This window comes from Heptranchias perlo, chromosome 7, assembly GCF_035084215.1.
Source record: "Heptranchias perlo isolate sHepPer1 chromosome 7, sHepPer1.hap1, whole genome shotgun sequence".
Classification (NCBI taxonomy): Eukaryota; Metazoa; Chordata; class Chondrichthyes; order Hexanchiformes; family Hexanchidae; genus Heptranchias; species Heptranchias perlo.
The window spans coordinates 48,479,411-48,498,715 of NC_090331.1; the positions used below are offsets into that span (position 1 = coordinate 48,479,411).

The following is a 19,305-nucleotide window of genomic DNA, read 5'->3' on the forward strand; positions in this document are numbered from 1 at the left end:
CCAGTTCTGCTACCCAGGAAGTCCTAGGATAGCACAGTGGAGGCATAATGGGTCTCTGTCCTCTTTTCTTCTCAGTGTCTGTGAACTGAGGTTTAAAAGTATGCTATTTTCTAGAAATGAGCCGCTGGTCATCGAAATGAATGATTCTGGTTGCATGGCACCAGGTGTAGTACACTGAACAGTGTGCACACTGAGGATCATTATTGTGCTGAAGAAGTTTAAGGTGACTTTTGTACCATCTTTATTATCACTGCACAAATTGGTACCAAAGGCTTAAAGGAAGAAAAAAAAAGAACTTGTGTATATATGGCACAATATCACACCTTGAGGATGAGGTACTTTTTGAAGTGCAATCAGTGTTGTTATGTCGGCAAATGCAGCAGCCAATTCACGCACAGAAACATCCCACAAACAGCAAATGAGGTGAATGACCAGTTAAAGTGTTTTAGTGGTGTTGGTTGAGGGAAGAATGTTGGCTAAGAGATCAGGAGAATGCTTTCTTTGAATAGTGCAATGGGAACTTTTACATCTATCCGAACAGACAGATGGTCTCGGTATAACAATGAATCATAAAGACAGCACATGTGGTGCATTTTGGTAGGACGAATAAGGAGGCCGCATATTGCTTGGAGAATAAGAGTGTAACTGGGGTAGAGAAACAAAAGGATCTCGGGGTACAGATACACAAATCACTAAAAGTAGTGAAGCAGTTTAATAAAGGCATAAAAAAGGCAAACCAAGCACTGGGGTTCATTTCTAGAGAGATATAATTGAAAAGCAGAGAAGTTATGTTAAACTTGTATAGAACCTTGGTTAGACCACACTTTGGAGTATTGTGCACAGTTCTGGTCTCCATATTATAAAAAGGATATAGAGGCATTGGAGAAGGTGCAAAAAAGATTCACAAGGATGATCCCAGAACTGAGAGAATATACTTACCAGGAAAGACTAAACGGGCTGGGGCTCTTTTCGCTAGAAAAGAGAAGGCTGAGGGGTGACCTGATAGAGGTCTTTAAGATAATGAAAGGGTTTGACAGGTAGACGTAGAGAAAATGTTTCCACTTTTGGGGGAATCCAAAACTAGAGGTCATCAATATAAGATAATCACTAGCAAATCCAATCGGGAATTCAGGAGAAACTTCTTTACCCAAAGAGTGGTAAGAATGGAACGCGCTACCAAAGGAGGCGAATAGCATCGATAAATTTAAGGAGAAGCTAGATAAGCACACGAAGGAGAAAGGATTAGAAGGGTATGCTGATAGGGTTAGATGAAGTAGGGAGGGAGGAGGCTCATGTGGAGCATAAATGCCGACATAGACCATTTCGGCTGAATGGCCTGTTCCTGTGCTGTGGTTTCAATGTAGCTCGTTATGACAATGCAGCACTCCCTTGGTACTGCACTGAAATGTCAGCCTAGATTACATGCTTGAACTCTCAAGCTTCTGACTCAGAGGCCAAATCAAGGAATGATAATATGGACCCTACATGACTTGTATGTTTGTTTCAATAGCATTACTGACTCATACAAGTCCATGCAGTTGTTTTGTGGAGGAGGCAAAGTTTTGTGTAAAAGTGCAAGAAATATGTAAAGCAAAATATAATGTTTTGATGAAGGATTACACATGAAATATTAGTTTGCCTTTTCTCCCTTAAATATGCCACAGATTAATTTTGCAGGGATAACTACGAGCTGATTGGGCCTGGTCTTTTTTTAAAATGAGAGCTTACTCCCATTCTGAAACATAAACTTCTTTTGCCTACCCCCGTAAGTAAAACTACAAGTCTTTTTTTAGTGTCTTGTTTAGAAATCTTCATTAACCAGCTTTAAACCTTTTTTTCCCACTTCCTTACACCTGTTTCAGAGCATGAACAAAAATAAGAGTAAGGTTAATCATGGAAGAAAATTCCATAACTGATTTTGCTCATCAGTTTAATTGCATTTAATTTTTCATTAATATTAACAACCCAAGTAAATGTTTCAGTTAGGCTATTAGCTTGAAGTTGTGAATGACACTGACTGTGAGTAAGTTAATAGTGACTTACTCAATATAGTTTGATTTATACAAGTTGCGGGGAGGAGGTGGCATCAATCTGTGCTGAAATAATCAATGGCATTTTTTTTTTGAAATTGAGAGAAGTAATTGGTTGGTATGTGTTAAGTAAATGAAATATGGAAGATTCTTAATGCTTTGTGACCTTCTGGTGGAGACAGTGGAGTACGGTTGAATGGAAAGTAATTCTGAAAGGTCTGAGGTTACTTAACTGTTGCTAAATGTTCTAAGAAGACTCCCTCATCTATGGCCTCCCTTGTGGAATCAAATTTCTCAGAATTACTGCCTTCTGTCATTTATATCTTTAAGGGTCGAATGCTGATAGATTTTGGCTTAAATAATGATGGGCTTGTGGAAACATCAGCATTTTGTTTGAGTCCACCCAAATTTCTAGCTGATAATTATGTCAGTGCACATTATAACATAGAAACCACAAAAAAGTCAATGCTGATTATTCTTTTTGTTAATTATGCAGAAGGAATGTTTCTGTTTTCTCCTGACATTTGTAAAATCAAATTTAGGGCCATCTCCACAAATGTGTGGTTTATGTTGTTAATCCTCTGATAATTTGGACAAATGATGAACTATCAATGTTGTTTTGCTTTAGACACAGATCTTGTGATAACATTGAATGAGATGAATCACTCTGTATTTATAAAGTAACAGAGCAGGGAATCTGTACATTATTTATGGACAAATAGTAATCCCAACAATCCTACAACTTTGCCCTTTTCTTTTTCTTCTCAACAAAAGAATGGTTGAAGCATCTGTCTCTGATCCCCTTAGGGATTATTATTGATCATGGTGCATGCACTGTGCAGCTTGGATTGTAAAAGACCCTGGATTTCACATCTTTGTGCTCCCGGGAGCTGTTTATCTTTAACCAATTGAAAGGGAAATCAGTGGATGCGGTGGAACATGCTGTGGGGAGAATGCTTTATGATGACACCATATTGAGCTTCTGCTTGCTTTCTTTCTCCTGCAGGTACTAGGCTGGATACGAAATGGGGAATCCATGCTCAATGCTAGCCTTGTTAATGCGAGCTCTTTATCAGAAGCAGAACAGCTTCAGCGAGAACATGAGCAATTTCAGCTGGCCATAGAGGTAATATCTACTTTTGAATTGGGCTTTGAATTGAAGCTGAGTTGTGAAGGTTTTGTGTTCTATACTATCAATGGATTTGTTTCCAGTGTTCTAGAGAAAGCAGCAAACAGCACCAGTTGTGTTTCTGATATTTCATGCATTTCTCTGCTTGCTTTATATTGTAACACAATAAAGTCTCAGATTTCCTTAGAATGTTCAGATAGATTGAGAGTGAAACCCAGTTGAGTCGTCGCAGACATACGAATGATCCAAAAAACTCTTAAAACCAATAAATCAGCATTTGAAGTGACTTAATGGCAGGTCATTTCCTCAGAGCTGCTCCTGCTCCACTGCTGTAACTTGGCTGGAAGTGTAGTGGAAACCCGATTTATGTGTCTAAATAGGGTTTTGTGCCGCACCTCCGGCCAAGTAATAGCGGAGCAGCAGGAGGTGCACTGAGCAAATGACCTGCCAAAGTATCAAAGAAGATTTGAAGTAAGTTGAGTTTATTTAACTCATATAAAATTATATCCCAACCTATAAAGAAACTTTCTAATACATCAAACAGAGTGTGATAAAAACCAGCTAGAAGGCGCTAACCTATTTCTCCAATGCAGCTGATGGAATTACAGTCAATATATACCGAATCTATTAGATTAAGTATCAATCTCCCTATTTGCTAAGCTTACATGGATCCTTAAAAATTGTTTCCAGCAAAAGCCATTTTTAAGGTCAACAGTTCAGAAACTTTGGTCTTGCAAAAATGATATCACCCTGCTGAGATTTTATACCCTGTGCAGATTGAAAATTCACATGTGAGGAATTGCCCCCCTCTTGTCTCAATATTCTGGCATAACATTATGCTGCACAAATAGGCCATCCTTGGATTTCTTTTTTCTTCATTCCCATAGAATAATATGGGCGATATTATCCCAAAGAAAGTGTTGAATTGCACGACAGGGCCACTTTTACTTTATGGGTGCTGATGGTAGGCATTGTGTGTGCAGCACAATAGATGTCCACTGGGATTTCCTGCTGGTCCTTTTTACAATGAAGAGGGTGGATCTGGGACGCTGCTGGAGATGCCCTATTAGGAGCAGTGCCAGTGAAGAAAGGAAGATCAGGAATAATTAAGGCCTTAAAGGCGGTACCATCATTAGAAAGTCAGGTACTGTAAAAGTCTGATGAGACACCCAAAAGATCTTTTTAAAGGTAGTGGGGCAGGATCTTTACAGTGTCAGCCTCAGGTGACCTGTGGTAAGTTATTATTTTTTGTACATGTGCCAGAAGCTGTGATTTGCATGTCATTCGGTTTTCATATTAATTTAAAGATTCCATCCTCTGTGAACGAGTTTGTGCTGCCTTTGCCACAGCTGGGATGGCAGCAGCACCACAAACAGCAGTCCAGGCACCTCTGCAGCCTGCCTTGCGGGGAGCTGGTAAGAGGGTGGCAACGTTGTGCCAAGCAGTAGGCGAAGGAACAGGGGAAACAAGCATAGGTATGAAGAATGATAATGTTGGAATAGGAGGAGGGCACTGGTTTGATTGTGAGGCTCCTCTTTTTATTCCAGGTGGCACAGAGCAGATGTAAAGTAGAGGGGAGAGGGGTTTCAAATTATGTGGTAGGTAAACAGTTGTTAGTAGCTCAGAATAGATCTCTCATAGAGCTTTTTCTGTAGCTATCTCTTTAATAGTGCAGCTACCTTTTAAGCCTCAATTGTTCTCGATCTTCCTGTCCTCACTGGCCCTGCATAGGAACATAGGAAGGAACATGGGAACAGGAGAAGGCCATTCAACCCCTTGAACCTGTTCCGCCATTCGATTAGATCAGGGCTGATCTGTATCTTAACTCCATTTACCCACCTTGGTTCCATATCCCTCAATACCCTTACCCAACAAAAATCTATCAATCTCAATTTTGAAATTTTCAATTGACCTAGCCTCAACTGCTTTTTGGGGGAGAGAGTTCCAGATTTCCACTACCCCTTGTGTGAAGAAGTGCTTCCTGACATCACCCCTGAACGGCCTAGCTTTGTTCTCTCTGTCTACCCTATCAAATCCTTTAATCATCTTAAACATCTCAGTTAGATTGCCCCTTAATCTTCTATACTCAAGGGAATACAAACCTCGACTATGCAACCTGTCTTCATAATTTTACCCTTTTAGCCCCGGTATCATTCTGGTGAATTTGCACTGCACCCATTCCAAGGCTAATATATCCTTCCTGAGGACCAGAACTGAACACAGTACTCCAGATACAGTCTAACCAGAGCTTTACACAACTGTAGCATAACTTTCACCCCTTTGAAGTTGTTATAGGGGATTCGATAGACAGGGGGATAAACAAATGTTTCTGCAACCACTGACGTGACTCCCACACGGAGTGTTGCCTCCCTGGTGCAAGGGTAAAGGACATCACTGAGATGGGACAGAACATTTTGAGGGGGAAGGGGAACAGCCAGATGTCATGGTCCATGTGGGACCTAATGACATAGGAAGGAAAAGGATTGAGGTCCTGCAGTCAGGGTTTCAGGAGCTAGGGAGGAAGTTAAAAAGCAGGACCTCAAAGGTAGTAATCTCTGGATTACTCTCAGTGCCAGCACTAGTGTGTACAGGAATACTAGGATAAGGCAGGTTAATGCGTGGCCGGAGCAATGGTGCTGGAGGGAGGGTTTCAGATTTCTGGGGCATTGGGACCAGTTCTGGGGCAGGAGGGATCTGTTCAAGATGGGTGGGTTGCACCTCAATAGACCTGGGACCAATGTCCTCATGGGGAGGTTAACTAATGCTGTGGGGGAGGGTTTAAACTAACTTGGCTGGGGAATGGGCACCAGGATGAAACATTAGAGAGGAGAAACAAGGTGCACAGAGGACTGGGAGGAACAAATAGCACTAGAGTGAAGAATAGTTCAGAAATAGGAGGGATCAGACAGGGAGCAAATACGAGGCAGTCTAAGATGAGATTGGAGTGTATGTACATAAATGCACATAGCGTGATAAATAAGGTTGGTGAGCTGCAGGCTCGAGTCGCCACATGGGACTATGATATAGTGGCAATAACAGAGACTGGCTCAAAGAAGGGGAAGATTGGGTACTTAATATTCCTGGCTACAAGGTATTCAGGAAAGATAGGAAAGAAAGGGGGGGTGGCAGTATTGATCAAAGAAACTATTATAGCACTGGAAAGGGATGATATAGTTGAGGGGTCAAAGACAGAATCTATTTGATTAGAATTAAGGAACAATAGAGGAGCTATTACACTACTGGGTGTGTACTATAGGCCACCAAATAGTGGGAAGGAGATAGAGGAGCAAATTTGCAGGCAAATTGCAGAAAGATGCAAGAACTATAGAGTCGTGATAATGGGGGACTTCAATTATCCCAATATAGAGACTGGGACAGTAACAGTGTAAAGGGCAAAGAGGGGGAGGAATTCCTGAAATATGTTCAAGAGAACTTTCTGGAACACTGTGTTTCCGGCCCAACGAAGCCATGCTGGATTTAGTTCTGGGACATGAGGTGGGACAGGTCGAGTATGTTTCAGTGGGGGAGCATTTGGTGAACTGTGATCATAATATCATTAGGTTTAGAATAGTTATGGAAAAAGACAAGAAACAATCAAATGTGAAAATGCTTAACTGGAGGAAGGCAAATTTCAGTTAAAAAAGGATCTTGCCCAGGTGGATTGGAATCAAAAATTGGTAGGGAAAACAGAAATTGAACAATGGGAGGCCTCCAAAGAGGAGTTGGTCCGGGTACAGAATAGACACATCCCGATGAGGAGGAAAGGAAGAACATCCATAGCTAGAGCTCTCTGGATGACTAAAGATGTAGAGATTAAAATGAAACAGGAAAAGGTGGCTTATAATGAATGTAAGGTTCAGAATACAGTGGAGAACCAGGCTGAATACAGAAAGTACAGAGGAGATCTAAAAAAAGGGAATAAGAGGAGCAAAGAGAGAATATGAGAATAGATTAGCAACTAACATAAAAGGGAACCCAAGAGTCTTTTCTAAACACATAAATAGTAAAAGAGTAGTCAAAGGAAGGGTGGGACTGATTAGGGACAAAAAAAGGAGATCTTCTTGTGGAGGCAGAGGCAAAGGGCATGGCTGAAACACTAAATGAATACTTTGCATCCAACTTCACTAGAGAAGAGGATGCTGCCATTTTAGCAGTAAAGGAGGAGGTAGTAGCGATATTGGATAGGATAAAATAGCATGCCTGTGCCGCCTCTTTGAAAGAGCCATCCAATAAGTACCATTCCTCTGCTCTTTCTATAGCCCTGTACTTTTTTTTTCCTTTCAAGTATTTATCCAATTCCCCTTTGAAAGTTATTATTGAATCTGTTTCCACCATTCTTTCAGGCAGTGCATTCCAGATCATTCCAACTCACAGCATTAAAAAATATTTCATGTCGCCTCTGGCTCTTTTGCCGATCACCTTAAATCTGTGTCCTCTGGTCACAAACCCTTCTGCCACTGGAAACAGTTTCTCCTTATTTACCTGTCAAAACCATTCATGATTTTGAACACCTCCATCAAATCTCCCCTTAACCTTCTCTGTTCTAAAGAGAATAACCCTAGCTTCTCCAGTCTCTCCACATAACTGAAGTCCCTCATCCCTGGTACCATTCTAGTAAATCTCTTCTGAATCCTCTCCAAGGCCTTGACATCCTTCCTAAAGTGTGGTGCCCAGAATTGAACACAATACTCCAGCTGAGGCCTAACTAGTGTTTTATAAAGGTTTAGCATAACTTCCTTGCTTTTGTACTCTATGCCTCTATTAATAAAGCCCTGGATCCCATATGCTTTTTTAACAGCCTTCTTAACTTGTCCTGCCACCTTCAAAGATTTGCGTATGTGCGCCCCCAGGTCTCTCTGTTCCTGAACCCCCTTCAAAATTGTACCATTTAGTTTATATTGCCTCTCCTCATTCTTCCTACCAAAATACATCACTTCACATTTCTCTGCGTTAAATTTCATCTGCCATGTGTCTGCCCATGTCTTCCTGAAGTCTGTTACTATCCTCCACATTATTTACTATATTTCCGAGTTTTGTGCCATCTTCAGACTTCGAAATGATATCCTGTATACCCTAGTCCAGATCATTAATGTATTATCGAAAACAGCAGTGCTCCTAATACTGACCCTTGGGGAACACCATTGTATATTTCCCTCCAGTCTGAGAAACAAGCGTTCACCATACTCTTTGCTTTCTGATCCTTAGCCAATTTTGTATCCGTGCTGCCTGTGTCCCTTTAATCCCAAGGGCTTTAATTTTGCTAACAAGTTTATAAGATGGTACTTTATCAAAAACCTTTTGAAAGTCCATATACACAATATCAACCGCACTACCCTCATCAACCCTCTCCGTTACTTCAACAAAGAAGTCAATCAAGTTAGTCAAACATGATTTTCTTTTAACAAATCCGTGCTTACTTTCATTTATTACCCCATACTGTTCCAGGTGACAATGAATTTTGTCCCGGATTATTGTCTCTAAAAGTTTCCTCATCACCATTGTTAGGCTGACTGGCCTATAGTTGCCAGGCTTATCACTCTCCCCTTTTTTGAATGAGGCTGTAACATTTGCAATCCTCTAGTGCTCTGGCACCGTCCCCATATCTAAGGAGGATTTGAAGATTGTGGCCAGAGCCTCCGGAATTTCCACCCTTACTTCCCTCAGTAACCTAGGATGCATCCCATCTGGACCGGGTGACTTTCTACTTTGAGTACTGCCAATCTTTAAGTACCTCCTCTTTATCTATTTTTATCCTATCCAATATCACTACTACATCCTCCTTTACTGCTACATGGCTCTCTATTCCTTCATCTAAGTCATTGATAAATATAGTGAAAAGCTGTGGCCCCAGTACAGATCCCTGGAGGACACCACTAGTCACATCCTGCCAAATGGACTACATACCCATTATTCTTACTCTCTGCCTCCTACCTCCTGACCAATTCCCTATCATTGACAATAGGTTGCCTCTGATTCCATGTGCTTTCATTTTTGCTAACAGTCACTTGTATGGAACCTTATTGAATGCCTTCTGGAAGTCCATATAAATAACATCCATAAACACTCCCTTATCTACCATGTTAGTGACCTCTTCAAAAAATTCAAATAGGTTAGTTAGACATGACTTACCCTTTAAAAATCCATGCTGGCTGTCTCTGATCAGTTCATATTTGTCCAAGTGCTCAGTCACTCTGTCCCTAATGAAAGATTCCCGTAACTTCCCCACAACAGACGTTAGACTAATAGGTCCATAATTTCCTGGTTTCTCTCTCCCACCCTTCCTTAATAATGGAGCGACATTGGCAATTTTCCAATCCAAGGGGGCAATTCCTGATTCAATGCAGTGCCTCCAGCAATACCCAAAATCTGCTCTCTTCATTATAAAGTTGCCAATCAGTTGATTTATGTTGCACTAACGAATGTTTAATAAACTGATTTGTATGGAGGGCTCGATTTTTCTCTGTTGTTCTGGGGGCAAATTCTGTTTGATAATGATGTCTACAATCTATCCCTTGCAGAACAAAACTACATTTAGTTCCAAGCTGATATTTTTATACCCTTTTCTGAGTGTATGAGCTCAACAGAAGAGATAGGCAAGCACAAAATATGACAAAGAGTTGCTCTGGGCACCTCACAGGACAATTTTGCTACACTGTGTCTTCACAGACAAGTTGGCAGGTCCGTGCACAGGTGAAACAGGCCTGAAATTTAAAAAAAAACAGCAAATAAGTCAGCTGCATTCCCTTTTCAGGTCAAACAAATTGGTAGAGATTATCTTTTTTATTATTCTATTTTGAGTTTTGAAAATACTGGAAATGAGAGAAATGTTGCCTTTCCTAGTCGTCACTTCATCCATTCCTTTTATGTAACAATTCAATTGGTCACCATCCACGTGATGTACAGTCGGACCATTCATATATTATATTAATATTATTTTTCCCGATATAGTACACAGATGAAAAGTAACTATTTATCATGGATATACATGTGAGCTGCTGCAGTTCTCAACTTTGAACTTATTGATAGTTTTGCACACAGAGATAAAATCAAGCCCTAAGTATTGATACCAAAATATACAAATTTTATTGTGTCACTTAAAATGTTGTTGTCTCTCTCTACTGTTATTCATACTCATGTTGGTTATTGGAATTAACAATTCATTGTAAGTCTTTAAAAATGTTTAACTTTCTCACATCTCATTACTCACACCTAATCCCTTTTACCATCTATCTGGCACTTCTACACAAACCTCTTTCCTCCCTACACGTAGTCCCTCTTTCATGCCACTTCTTTGCAGAAAACCCACCAAAGTGCCCTTCAGGTGCAGCAGAAGGCAGAGACCATGCTGCAGGCTGGCCATTACGACTCAGATGCCATCAGAGAGTGTGCTGAGAAGGTAGCCCTTCACTGGCAACAGCTAATGCTGAAGATGGAGGACAGACTCAAACTGGTCAATGCATCTGTGGCTTTCTATAAGACATCTGAACAGGTAGAAAGTTCAAGCATGCAATATTTAGTCATAATGTGATGATATTTAAGGTGTTGAAACTGTAATCCTGAAATAGATCAGCAAAAATCTTATAGTTTTTCTTACCAATTTATTGTCAAATGCTGCGTTACAGTTCATTTTCATCTGGGTGTACCTTATACTTTTGTGTTCACCAATTCAATTAAGTCGTAATTTAATGGAAAAACACTGGTTTAGAAATTCCATACTTTCTTGGTGTAATTTCAGAGTATAATCGGTACAAACAACTTTTTTTGGCAGCAAAATGGGGCAGAAGATGTTTATGCCAGTTTTCAACCTTGAATCAAGTCCCCTTGAATTCCCTGTCACTTTTTGCCCCTTCTGCCCACCAGGTCCCGAATGAGATAAATGTTAGCCAGGACACCAGGAGATCTCTTCTGTTCTTCTTTGAATGGTGCCATCAGATCGTTTACATCCACCTGAGAGGGCATCTGATGGTGCAGCAATCCCTCAGCACTGCACTGAAGTGTCAGCCTACATTATGTGCTCAGGTCCAGGGATGGGACTTAGAACCCTTGATCTTCTGACTTAGAAGCAAGAGTGCTACTATTGAGCCATGGCTGACACCATTACAAGCTCATCCATGGTGAGCTGGCTGTATAATTGCTCAGTCTTGGAAGCTGTGTGTGTTGAACTGTCAACTTTAATGCTTGTTCCCTGTTATTAGGTATGCAGTGTCCTCGAGAGTCTGGAACAGGAGTACAGGAGGGATGAGGATTGGTGTAGAGGCCAAGATAAATTAGGGCCAAATGCTGAGACTGATCACGTCACACCACTGATAAGCAAACATCTGGAGCAGAAAGAAGCCTTTCTTAAGGTAGTTTTTCTTTCTGTATCTGCTTAACAGATTATGACCCTGAATTACCTGAGTGCCTGCTCTGCGAGCACAAGTGCAGCAGACTGGAACCCCTGTACGCCCTAGCCCCAGGCTGGTGCCCTTATCCCAAATCTAGATGACTGATTGGGGTGCATCATGCCTGCAAGAGTGCATCAGAAGTGCCACCCCCAATTCGCTGGCACCAAGCAGGAGGACCCTTCATGGCTATAGAAATGCTGCCTCTTAATTTGATTTTTACTCCTAAAGGTGCAATATTCAGGCATTTAAAACGTGAACCTCTACAGAATTGATTACGTTTCTCCTGGGAGCTTGTGAGGCCTTTCCTGTGGCCTCACTGGATCTTATGTCAGCCCTCAGCAGAATGTCAGCGTAACTGGGTTCAGCCTCAAATTCTAGCCTCTCCTCCCTTAACAGAATTCAGGCTTTCCACCCTCTCTGGCTGCAGGAATTTCAGGGCCTATTGTGTGCACTCAATTGACCACAGTAAAAATAACACAAAAACAGAGCAGTAAATTCTGACCAAACAAAGTAAAGTCCTCATCAGAAGTGGACTAAACAGTGCGTGAAGTATTCAGTGATTGTTACATTATCTCTATTAAAGGAGCACTACCACTGCATTTTATTCGGGAGGGCTCAATTCAAGTAAAGCTCCCTCTACTTTGCCCCAACCTCAGAACAGTAACCCCTACTACAACAGTTTGACATTTTTTTTCGCATTTCCCACACTAACCAATCTGTAGCCTCTCTGAATGAGAGTGTCAATTACTGCCAAATTTGTTTTTGAAAGATGCTTTAATTGACATAGAATTACATATTACATAGAATGTACAGCACAGAAACAGGTTATTCGGCCCAACTGGTCTGTGTCGGTGTTTATGTTCCACACGAGCCTCCTCCCTCCCCTCTTCATCTAACTCTATCAGCATAATCTTCTATTCCTTTCTCCCTTGTGTTTATTTAGCTTCCCCTTATATGCATCTGCTATTTGCCTCAACTTCTCCTTGTGGTCGTGAGTTCCACATTCTAACCACTCTCTGGGTAAAGTTTCTCCTGAATTCCCTATTGGATTTATTAGTGACTATCTTATATTGATGACCTCTAGTTTTGAACTCCCAACAAATGGAAACATTTTCTCTACGTCTACCCTATCAAACTCTTTTGTAATCTTTAATGATATTTAATTTATTTTAATGATACTGCTCATTGATAAAAAGATTCTGTTCAGTTTGGATCTTTATCCCCTTCATGGCTGCATAATGTGATTGTTCAAAAGCCAATTTTAAGTCCATTGGTTTGGGATGAATATGCACTGGTGGCAGACGAGGTTCCCTGCTGCCAGTGCATACTCATAAAATTACTCCCTTAATGATGATGAATCTGCAATGCAACAATACAATTAATTACACTCAGCTGTTGTTGTCTTTAAATGTTTCCAATTGAATAGATGTCAAATAAACAGCTACTAATTGTTTAATTAGTATCTTCATTTCTTTTCCATTTTGTTTGTACTAGTAAATCTCTTGTGGTTACTCATGGACAAAAATACAGTGAACATTTGTGCCTCTCTTGCAATTCCTTTGCTGCTTTTTAATTCATTTTCCCTCTTTCTGTTGCCTTCCACTCTTTTTTTCTATATTGCTCTCTCTGGCTCTCACATACTTACTCTTGTTACGGTCTCCATTTTTCTGCTATCTGTTATTCTTTTCCTAAGTCTGTCTCTCCTCCTTCTACACATCCTGCATCTCTTCTCTTCTGTATATCTTGCAATCTCTCTGTATGTCTCTCACACTTTCTCATCACTCTGTTTTAAAAAGGGTGGTGCATAAGATTTTAAACTTGCAAGGTGTGGGGAGGGATCTGGTAGCAATAACAAAAGCCTAAAGATAAAAGAAACAGGAGATGAGTGTAAAGGTCAGACCAGAGGAAGGAATAAAGATAACATAAACGGTCAAGGTACAAACGCAGTTGTAAGACAGACGTATAAAAGGACTGTTAAAAATAAAGTAAGAAGAACAACCATTAAAGATGAATTAAACCGCCTGTACAGCAATGTAAAGCGTCCAAAATAAAACGGGGGAACTGGAGGCTATAATCCCTCACGAGGAACCAGATGTGGAAGGAATAACTAAAACATGGCTACATAAAGAACAGGACTGGCAACTAAATATTGCAGGTTACAACATAATCAAAAAGAATAGGGAAATAAGAAGTGGGGACGGGGGGAGGGGGGGCTGAAATAGCTGTACTAATTAGAGATAACATAACAGCAGTAGAAAAAAGAGACATAACTAATAGAAGGATAGAAACAGAATCCATATGGATTGAAATAAAAGATAAGAAGGGATCGATCACTGTAATGGGGTATAGTATAGACTACCTAATAGTGGAAAGGAGGTGGAGGAAGAAATATGTAAGTAAATAAGTGAAATGAATAAAAGATATAGAATAATAATCATGGGCGATTTAACTATCCGCAAATAAACTGGTAAGAAGAGGTAAGTAAAGGGGTACAGAGAATGGAGTTTTTACAATGTGTGCAGGACTGCTTCCTTACCCAGTATGTAAAAAGCCCAACAAGAGAGGAAGCACTGCTGGATCTAATAATGGGAAATGATTCAGAACAGGTAGGAGAAGTAAGCATAGGGGAACATCTAGGCAATAGCAACCACAACAAAATAAGGTTTAAGATAAAGATTGAGAAGGACAGAAGTAATAAATTGGAAAGAAACTGTAGACAAGGGTAATGCAGTAGATGTAACATATGTTGGTTTTTCAAAGGCTTTCAAGAAGGTACCGCACAGTAGACTCATGACTAAGGTCAGAGCATGTGGAGTCAGGGGACAGGTAGCAGAATGAATAGCAAGCTGGCTACAAAACAGAAAATAGAGAATAGGGGTTAAAGGCAGTTACTCAGACTGGCAAAAGGTGGAAAGTGGTGTTCCACAATGAATGGTGCTGGGACCACTTACATAAACGATTTGGACTCGGGATTCGGAAGTACAATTTCAAAATTTGCGGACGACACCAAATTGGGGGGTATAGTTGATACTGAGGGGGACTGTGACAAAATACAGGAAGACATTAATAAAGTTGAAGAATGGGCGTGTAATTGGCAAATGAATTTCAATATAGATAAGTGTGAGGTATTATATTTGGTAGGAAGAATAAGGGGGCCCCTTACTGCTTGGATAATAAGAGTCTAAATGGGGTAGAGGAGCAGAGGGATCTGGGGCTACAGATACACAAATCAATAAATGTAGCAACACTGGTTAATAAGGCCATTAAAAAAAAGCAAACCTAGCACTGGGGTTCATTTCTAGAGGGATAGAATTGAAAAGCAAGGAAGTTATGTTAAACTTGTATCGAACCTTGGTTAGACCACACTTGGAGTACTTTGAACAGTCTGGTCTCTATATTATAAAAAGATATAGAGGCATTAGAGGAAAGATGCAAAAAAGATTTACTAGGATGATACCAGAACTGAGAGGTTATACCTATCAGGAAAGATGGAACAGGCTGGGGCTCTTTTCTCTAGAAAGAGAAGACTGAGGGGTGACCCGATAGAGGTCTTTAAGATTATGAAAGGGTTTGCGAGGGTAGATGTAGAGAAGATGTTTCCATGTGCGGGGGAGACCAGAAATAGGGGTCATAAATATAAGATAGTCACTAATAAATCAGGTAGGGAATTCAGGAGAAACTTCTTTACCCAGAGAGTGATTAGAATGTGGAACTCACTACCACAAGAGTAGCTATATGATGAAGGGCATTTAATAGGAAGCTAGATAAACACATGAGGGAGAAAGGAATAGAAGGATACGCTGATAGGGTTAGATGAAGTAAGGAGGGTGGAGGCTCTTGTGGAGCATAAACATTGGCATGGAGCTGTTGGCCGAATGGCCTGGTTCTATGCTGTACGTTCTATGTAATTCTATGTATGCTTCCCACACACTATTAAATATAGAATAGCTTTTATGAATTTGCACTACTGATGTGGAGCTTCGCACAATGGGTCTGCAAATTTGTAAAATCTACTCCTTTCTTTGGCTCACTCCGTGTGCTTTTTTTTCTCTCTCTTTCTGTATAGTTCTCATTCTTAGTCAAATAATAGACGAGAAGATCACTCCCATTGTAGGGGTCTGGGGTATGTGTGAGCGGAAACCTGAATAATGAAGGGCAGAAACTCGAATTTAAAAATGAGGCCAGTTCAAGGAATTAGAATCAAATTCTGATTAGAATGGAGTCCATCAACATTTGTACTTTAAAAGTGATTTGAAGAGCTTTGAGGAGATGTTCTACTCTGCCTTTTTATGAAACTATTGAAAAATATTGCTATTGTAAACATGATTGCATTATAATGCTGCTACCCTTTGCATACATGAATTGGCTATTTGTTTATAAATTGGTTATTATTAAGGGACGATTTGATTTCAAAGGGAATTGAGGCCTATCACCTCTTTGAGCACCTCCTTTTCAGCAGGCCTTGGGGGAACTAAGCAGGAAGGCCGGGATTGAGAGAGCACAGTTGGAACCCACGGGGAAGGCCTGGGAGAAGTTAGGGGCCTGGAGTCAATATTAGTTGGGAGTGATAGTGGCTGTCTGAGGAATGGTAGGCCAGCATCAAAGCTGAGAGAACAAGTGATAGCCATAGCCTGGAGAGAAAGCTGGGAGGGAGGGAGATGAATGGCCAGGGACGATAACCAGTGGGTGGGAGGTGTCTGAAATTCAATTAAAACTATAAACCTCCTAAGTTACTAGTTCCTGCACTTTCTTTTTGAATTTTAAAGATATAATTTGATTTTTTTTTCAAATCGTTAACATACCAGTGTCTAAACGAATTAACAATATTTAACAGCAAAACTTGCTGGAACCTCGATAGACTCTAAACTAAAAAGACTAAGAACGTTGATTATGCACCATCTCAAATTATGAAAGTTAGTAGCCTTATAAGTTCAGTGTGATGTGCACTGAGTAATACCACATTGGTTCTCCCCAGTGATCAACATGCACAACTACAGCAGCAAGGTGAGGGAATGGAAGTGGTGATGCCAAGATTGGCGGTAGCAAGTGAGCTGCAAAGTACGCCCGGTGAGATAGGAATCGGCAGCAGCAAGCTCATTGCAAATGGATTAAGGATTGAAACTTTCTGGAAGGATGGCGGGTTGTAACTGGAATAAGAGCTGTCCACTAAGCACTTAAGGAAGATTTAAAAATATCAAGAGTACTTTGAGGATGCCTGACCGGAGATTGAAATAAGATGTTGAGCCAGATTCTTATGTTGAACATTCTTTGTCAGGTGCAGTCTGTTGGGCAGGCAGAGATACTAACATGCTCAGGCTCACATCCCTGTATGAGGAGTTGCTCAGCAGGCCATTTGAAATTGTGAATTGGGCCGGATTTGGCCTGCAGACCATGGGTTGCACATCACCACAGTAAGGGATACTCTGCTGAGATTGGATCTGGAACAATATCGGGACTTTTACTCTGCATTTGACAAGTGCTCTACCTGGTACAAAAAAGTGGCAAGTTTTTTTTCTATTGTCCAGCAGTGACATTTCTCACTCTATTAAGCGCAAAATATAATATAAATTCATAAAAAGTTTCAATTTTTAAATTTATTTTTTTCAGTTGCACTTACGATTGTTGCAGCTTTGAGTTTCAGTTAAGCGTTTTCAGCAGTGACTGTTTCACAATCAGCACAAATTAGTTGCTTCGGAAAAATAAACACATTGGTGATGATCTTGAACTTTTGCCCAAAACAAATGCAAAGTTGGCGGTGCATCCGTGGAACCCACTGGGTGGATTAAGGGGGAGGCCTGAAACATTTGCAGGTTCGGACCTCATTAGAACACAGTCAGCGAGCTGCCCTGTGCTCATTGAGCGTAAGGGAGCAGCTCACCGAACTGGGGAATGGAAAATCCTGGGGCTCCATGGGCGAGCCAAGCCGGAAGTTTGCAGTAAAAGAGGGGGTGGAGGTACATGGGAGGAGGCCTACTCAGTGACCAGCAGCAGGCCGCAATATTTTTGTGGGACTAGGAAGGGCATTTTCTCAAAAATGTTCCAGGCTGTTTTTGGAGCGGCCTTCAACGGTCCCTTTAAGGACTGCTGGTAAGGCCACTCACCCCCTGGTACAAATGGGCTGAGCACATGTGGCACTGCTACAGTCATTTGTACTTGAAAATTGCAAACAGGTTCCTATAACCGGCTTAGGACCCGATTTGCATTTACAAGTAGCCTCTCGTCTGTTTCGGATCTGAGTGCTGGATGCCCATTTAAAGGCCCTACTGAACATCTCATCAGACGGCCCTTGGGTGCTATTTCCCTGCCTCGTAAATCGCTTCCGCTGTCTAAGGTATGACAAACACTGAATGAGTAGGTACAGCAGTGGCTGATCAGTTGGAGAGAAACATAAATACTGATGAGCTGTCACAAATAATCACCTTATTGTGTGTTCACAGGCCTGTACTCTTGCGCGCAGGAATGCTGAAGTATTTCTAAAGTACATTCACAGGAACAATGTGAGTATGCCTGGTGTGGCTGCTCACACAAGAGGCCCCGAGCAGCAAGTAAAAGGTGGGTCTTGGTCTAGAAAGGATGAGTGGTTCATTTGTAATCCGCCAGTATCATTTCAGAAAATTGGTGATATTTGCTTTCATTCTGAATGGAGCTGGTATTCCTGCAGCTTGTCAGCAAAAGGAATAATGATAATGATTTTGTACATTTTGATTGATGTCCAACAGTTATATTCTGTTTTGTTGTCTTGATTTCACCTTCTTCACACGGTGTGTGTATTAATGCATATAATCGTAACTAAATGAAATTCCTGGTGTTGAAAATTGCCTGCTTGAATGTTGTTATCCAAGAAGTTATGATTAGACAGATTTTCTGTGATCCACACTGTAGCACTTTATACCTTCATGAAAAAGTTGACTTCTAACCCACTTTAACATTGGACTTCTGCCATTGGACATCCCGTTGATGACAGTTTATGTTTCACTACATTGAGATTGGATCTTCTTTCATAATTCTGAGTGTAAGAAAGTATTTAGTGGAAGACCAACACTGGAAAAGAATCCAAGAGAGTGACTGTGTTTTTGTTTTGTTGTGCAGCTATTCTGAGTGAGCTACTCCAGAGGGAGAACAGGGTCCTTCATTTCTGGACAATGAAAAAGAGGAGACTAGATCAGTGCCAGCAATATGTGGTATTTGAAAGAAGTGCCAAACAGGTATGTGTTTTCTACCCCACCAGTTAGATTACATAATTCACCATTGTCTTTCGGTGATTGTCGTCAGATTGAAACCTTCTTTGAAGTTCGTACTAGCAATGTTTCCTGTCTCAAAAAACAAAAGCTGCTTTGAACATGCCAACTTCCATGGGATCTACTATTAATAATAGTAACTACGGGATATAGGTGGGTAAAGTCATGGGATGGGAATGCAAAATTTTAAGATATGTGCTCCCAGCGCACACCAAGAAACAACGCAGTACAATTTGTAACTTTCACATTTTGTTTATTTTCAATTCTTTCTGTAAAGATTTGGTCACTAGTTATAAGGGAAGGGGAGAATTTGCTGCAATAAGTTGCAAAGTTAATACAGTGCTTTACACAGAGAGGTGTGCTTTGTGTGATTTTTTTTTCCATTTGTTCCTTGTGTAGCTCCAGCTTTATTTTATGATGTAATGACTGATGGGAGAAAGACTAAAAGAATTTGATGCCATTGAGTTTGGGGAGAGAACTTTGCCGTTTTCAGTAGAACATTTAGATTAGTGTTATTCCCTCTG

The 19,305-nt window shown here is 40.8% G+C and overlaps 1 protein-coding gene across 1 annotated transcript in view; it reads left to right on the forward strand.

Moving 5' to 3' along the window:
• Positions 1–19,305, forward strand: part of kalrna (kalirin RhoGEF kinase a) — a 667,943-nt gene that overhangs the window by 391,936 nt on the left and 256,702 nt on the right. Inside the window, exons 16-20 of the mRNA XM_067987468.1 lie at positions 3,037–3,156; positions 10,457–10,648; positions 11,355–11,504; positions 17,981–18,095; positions 18,633–18,748. Of these exons, the coding sequence (XP_067843569.1) occupies positions 3,037–3,156; positions 10,457–10,648; positions 11,355–11,504; positions 17,981–18,095; positions 18,633–18,748 (693 nt within the window). The remainder of the gene's footprint in view (positions 1–3,036; positions 3,157–10,456; positions 10,649–11,354; positions 11,505–17,980; positions 18,096–18,632; positions 18,749–19,305) is intronic.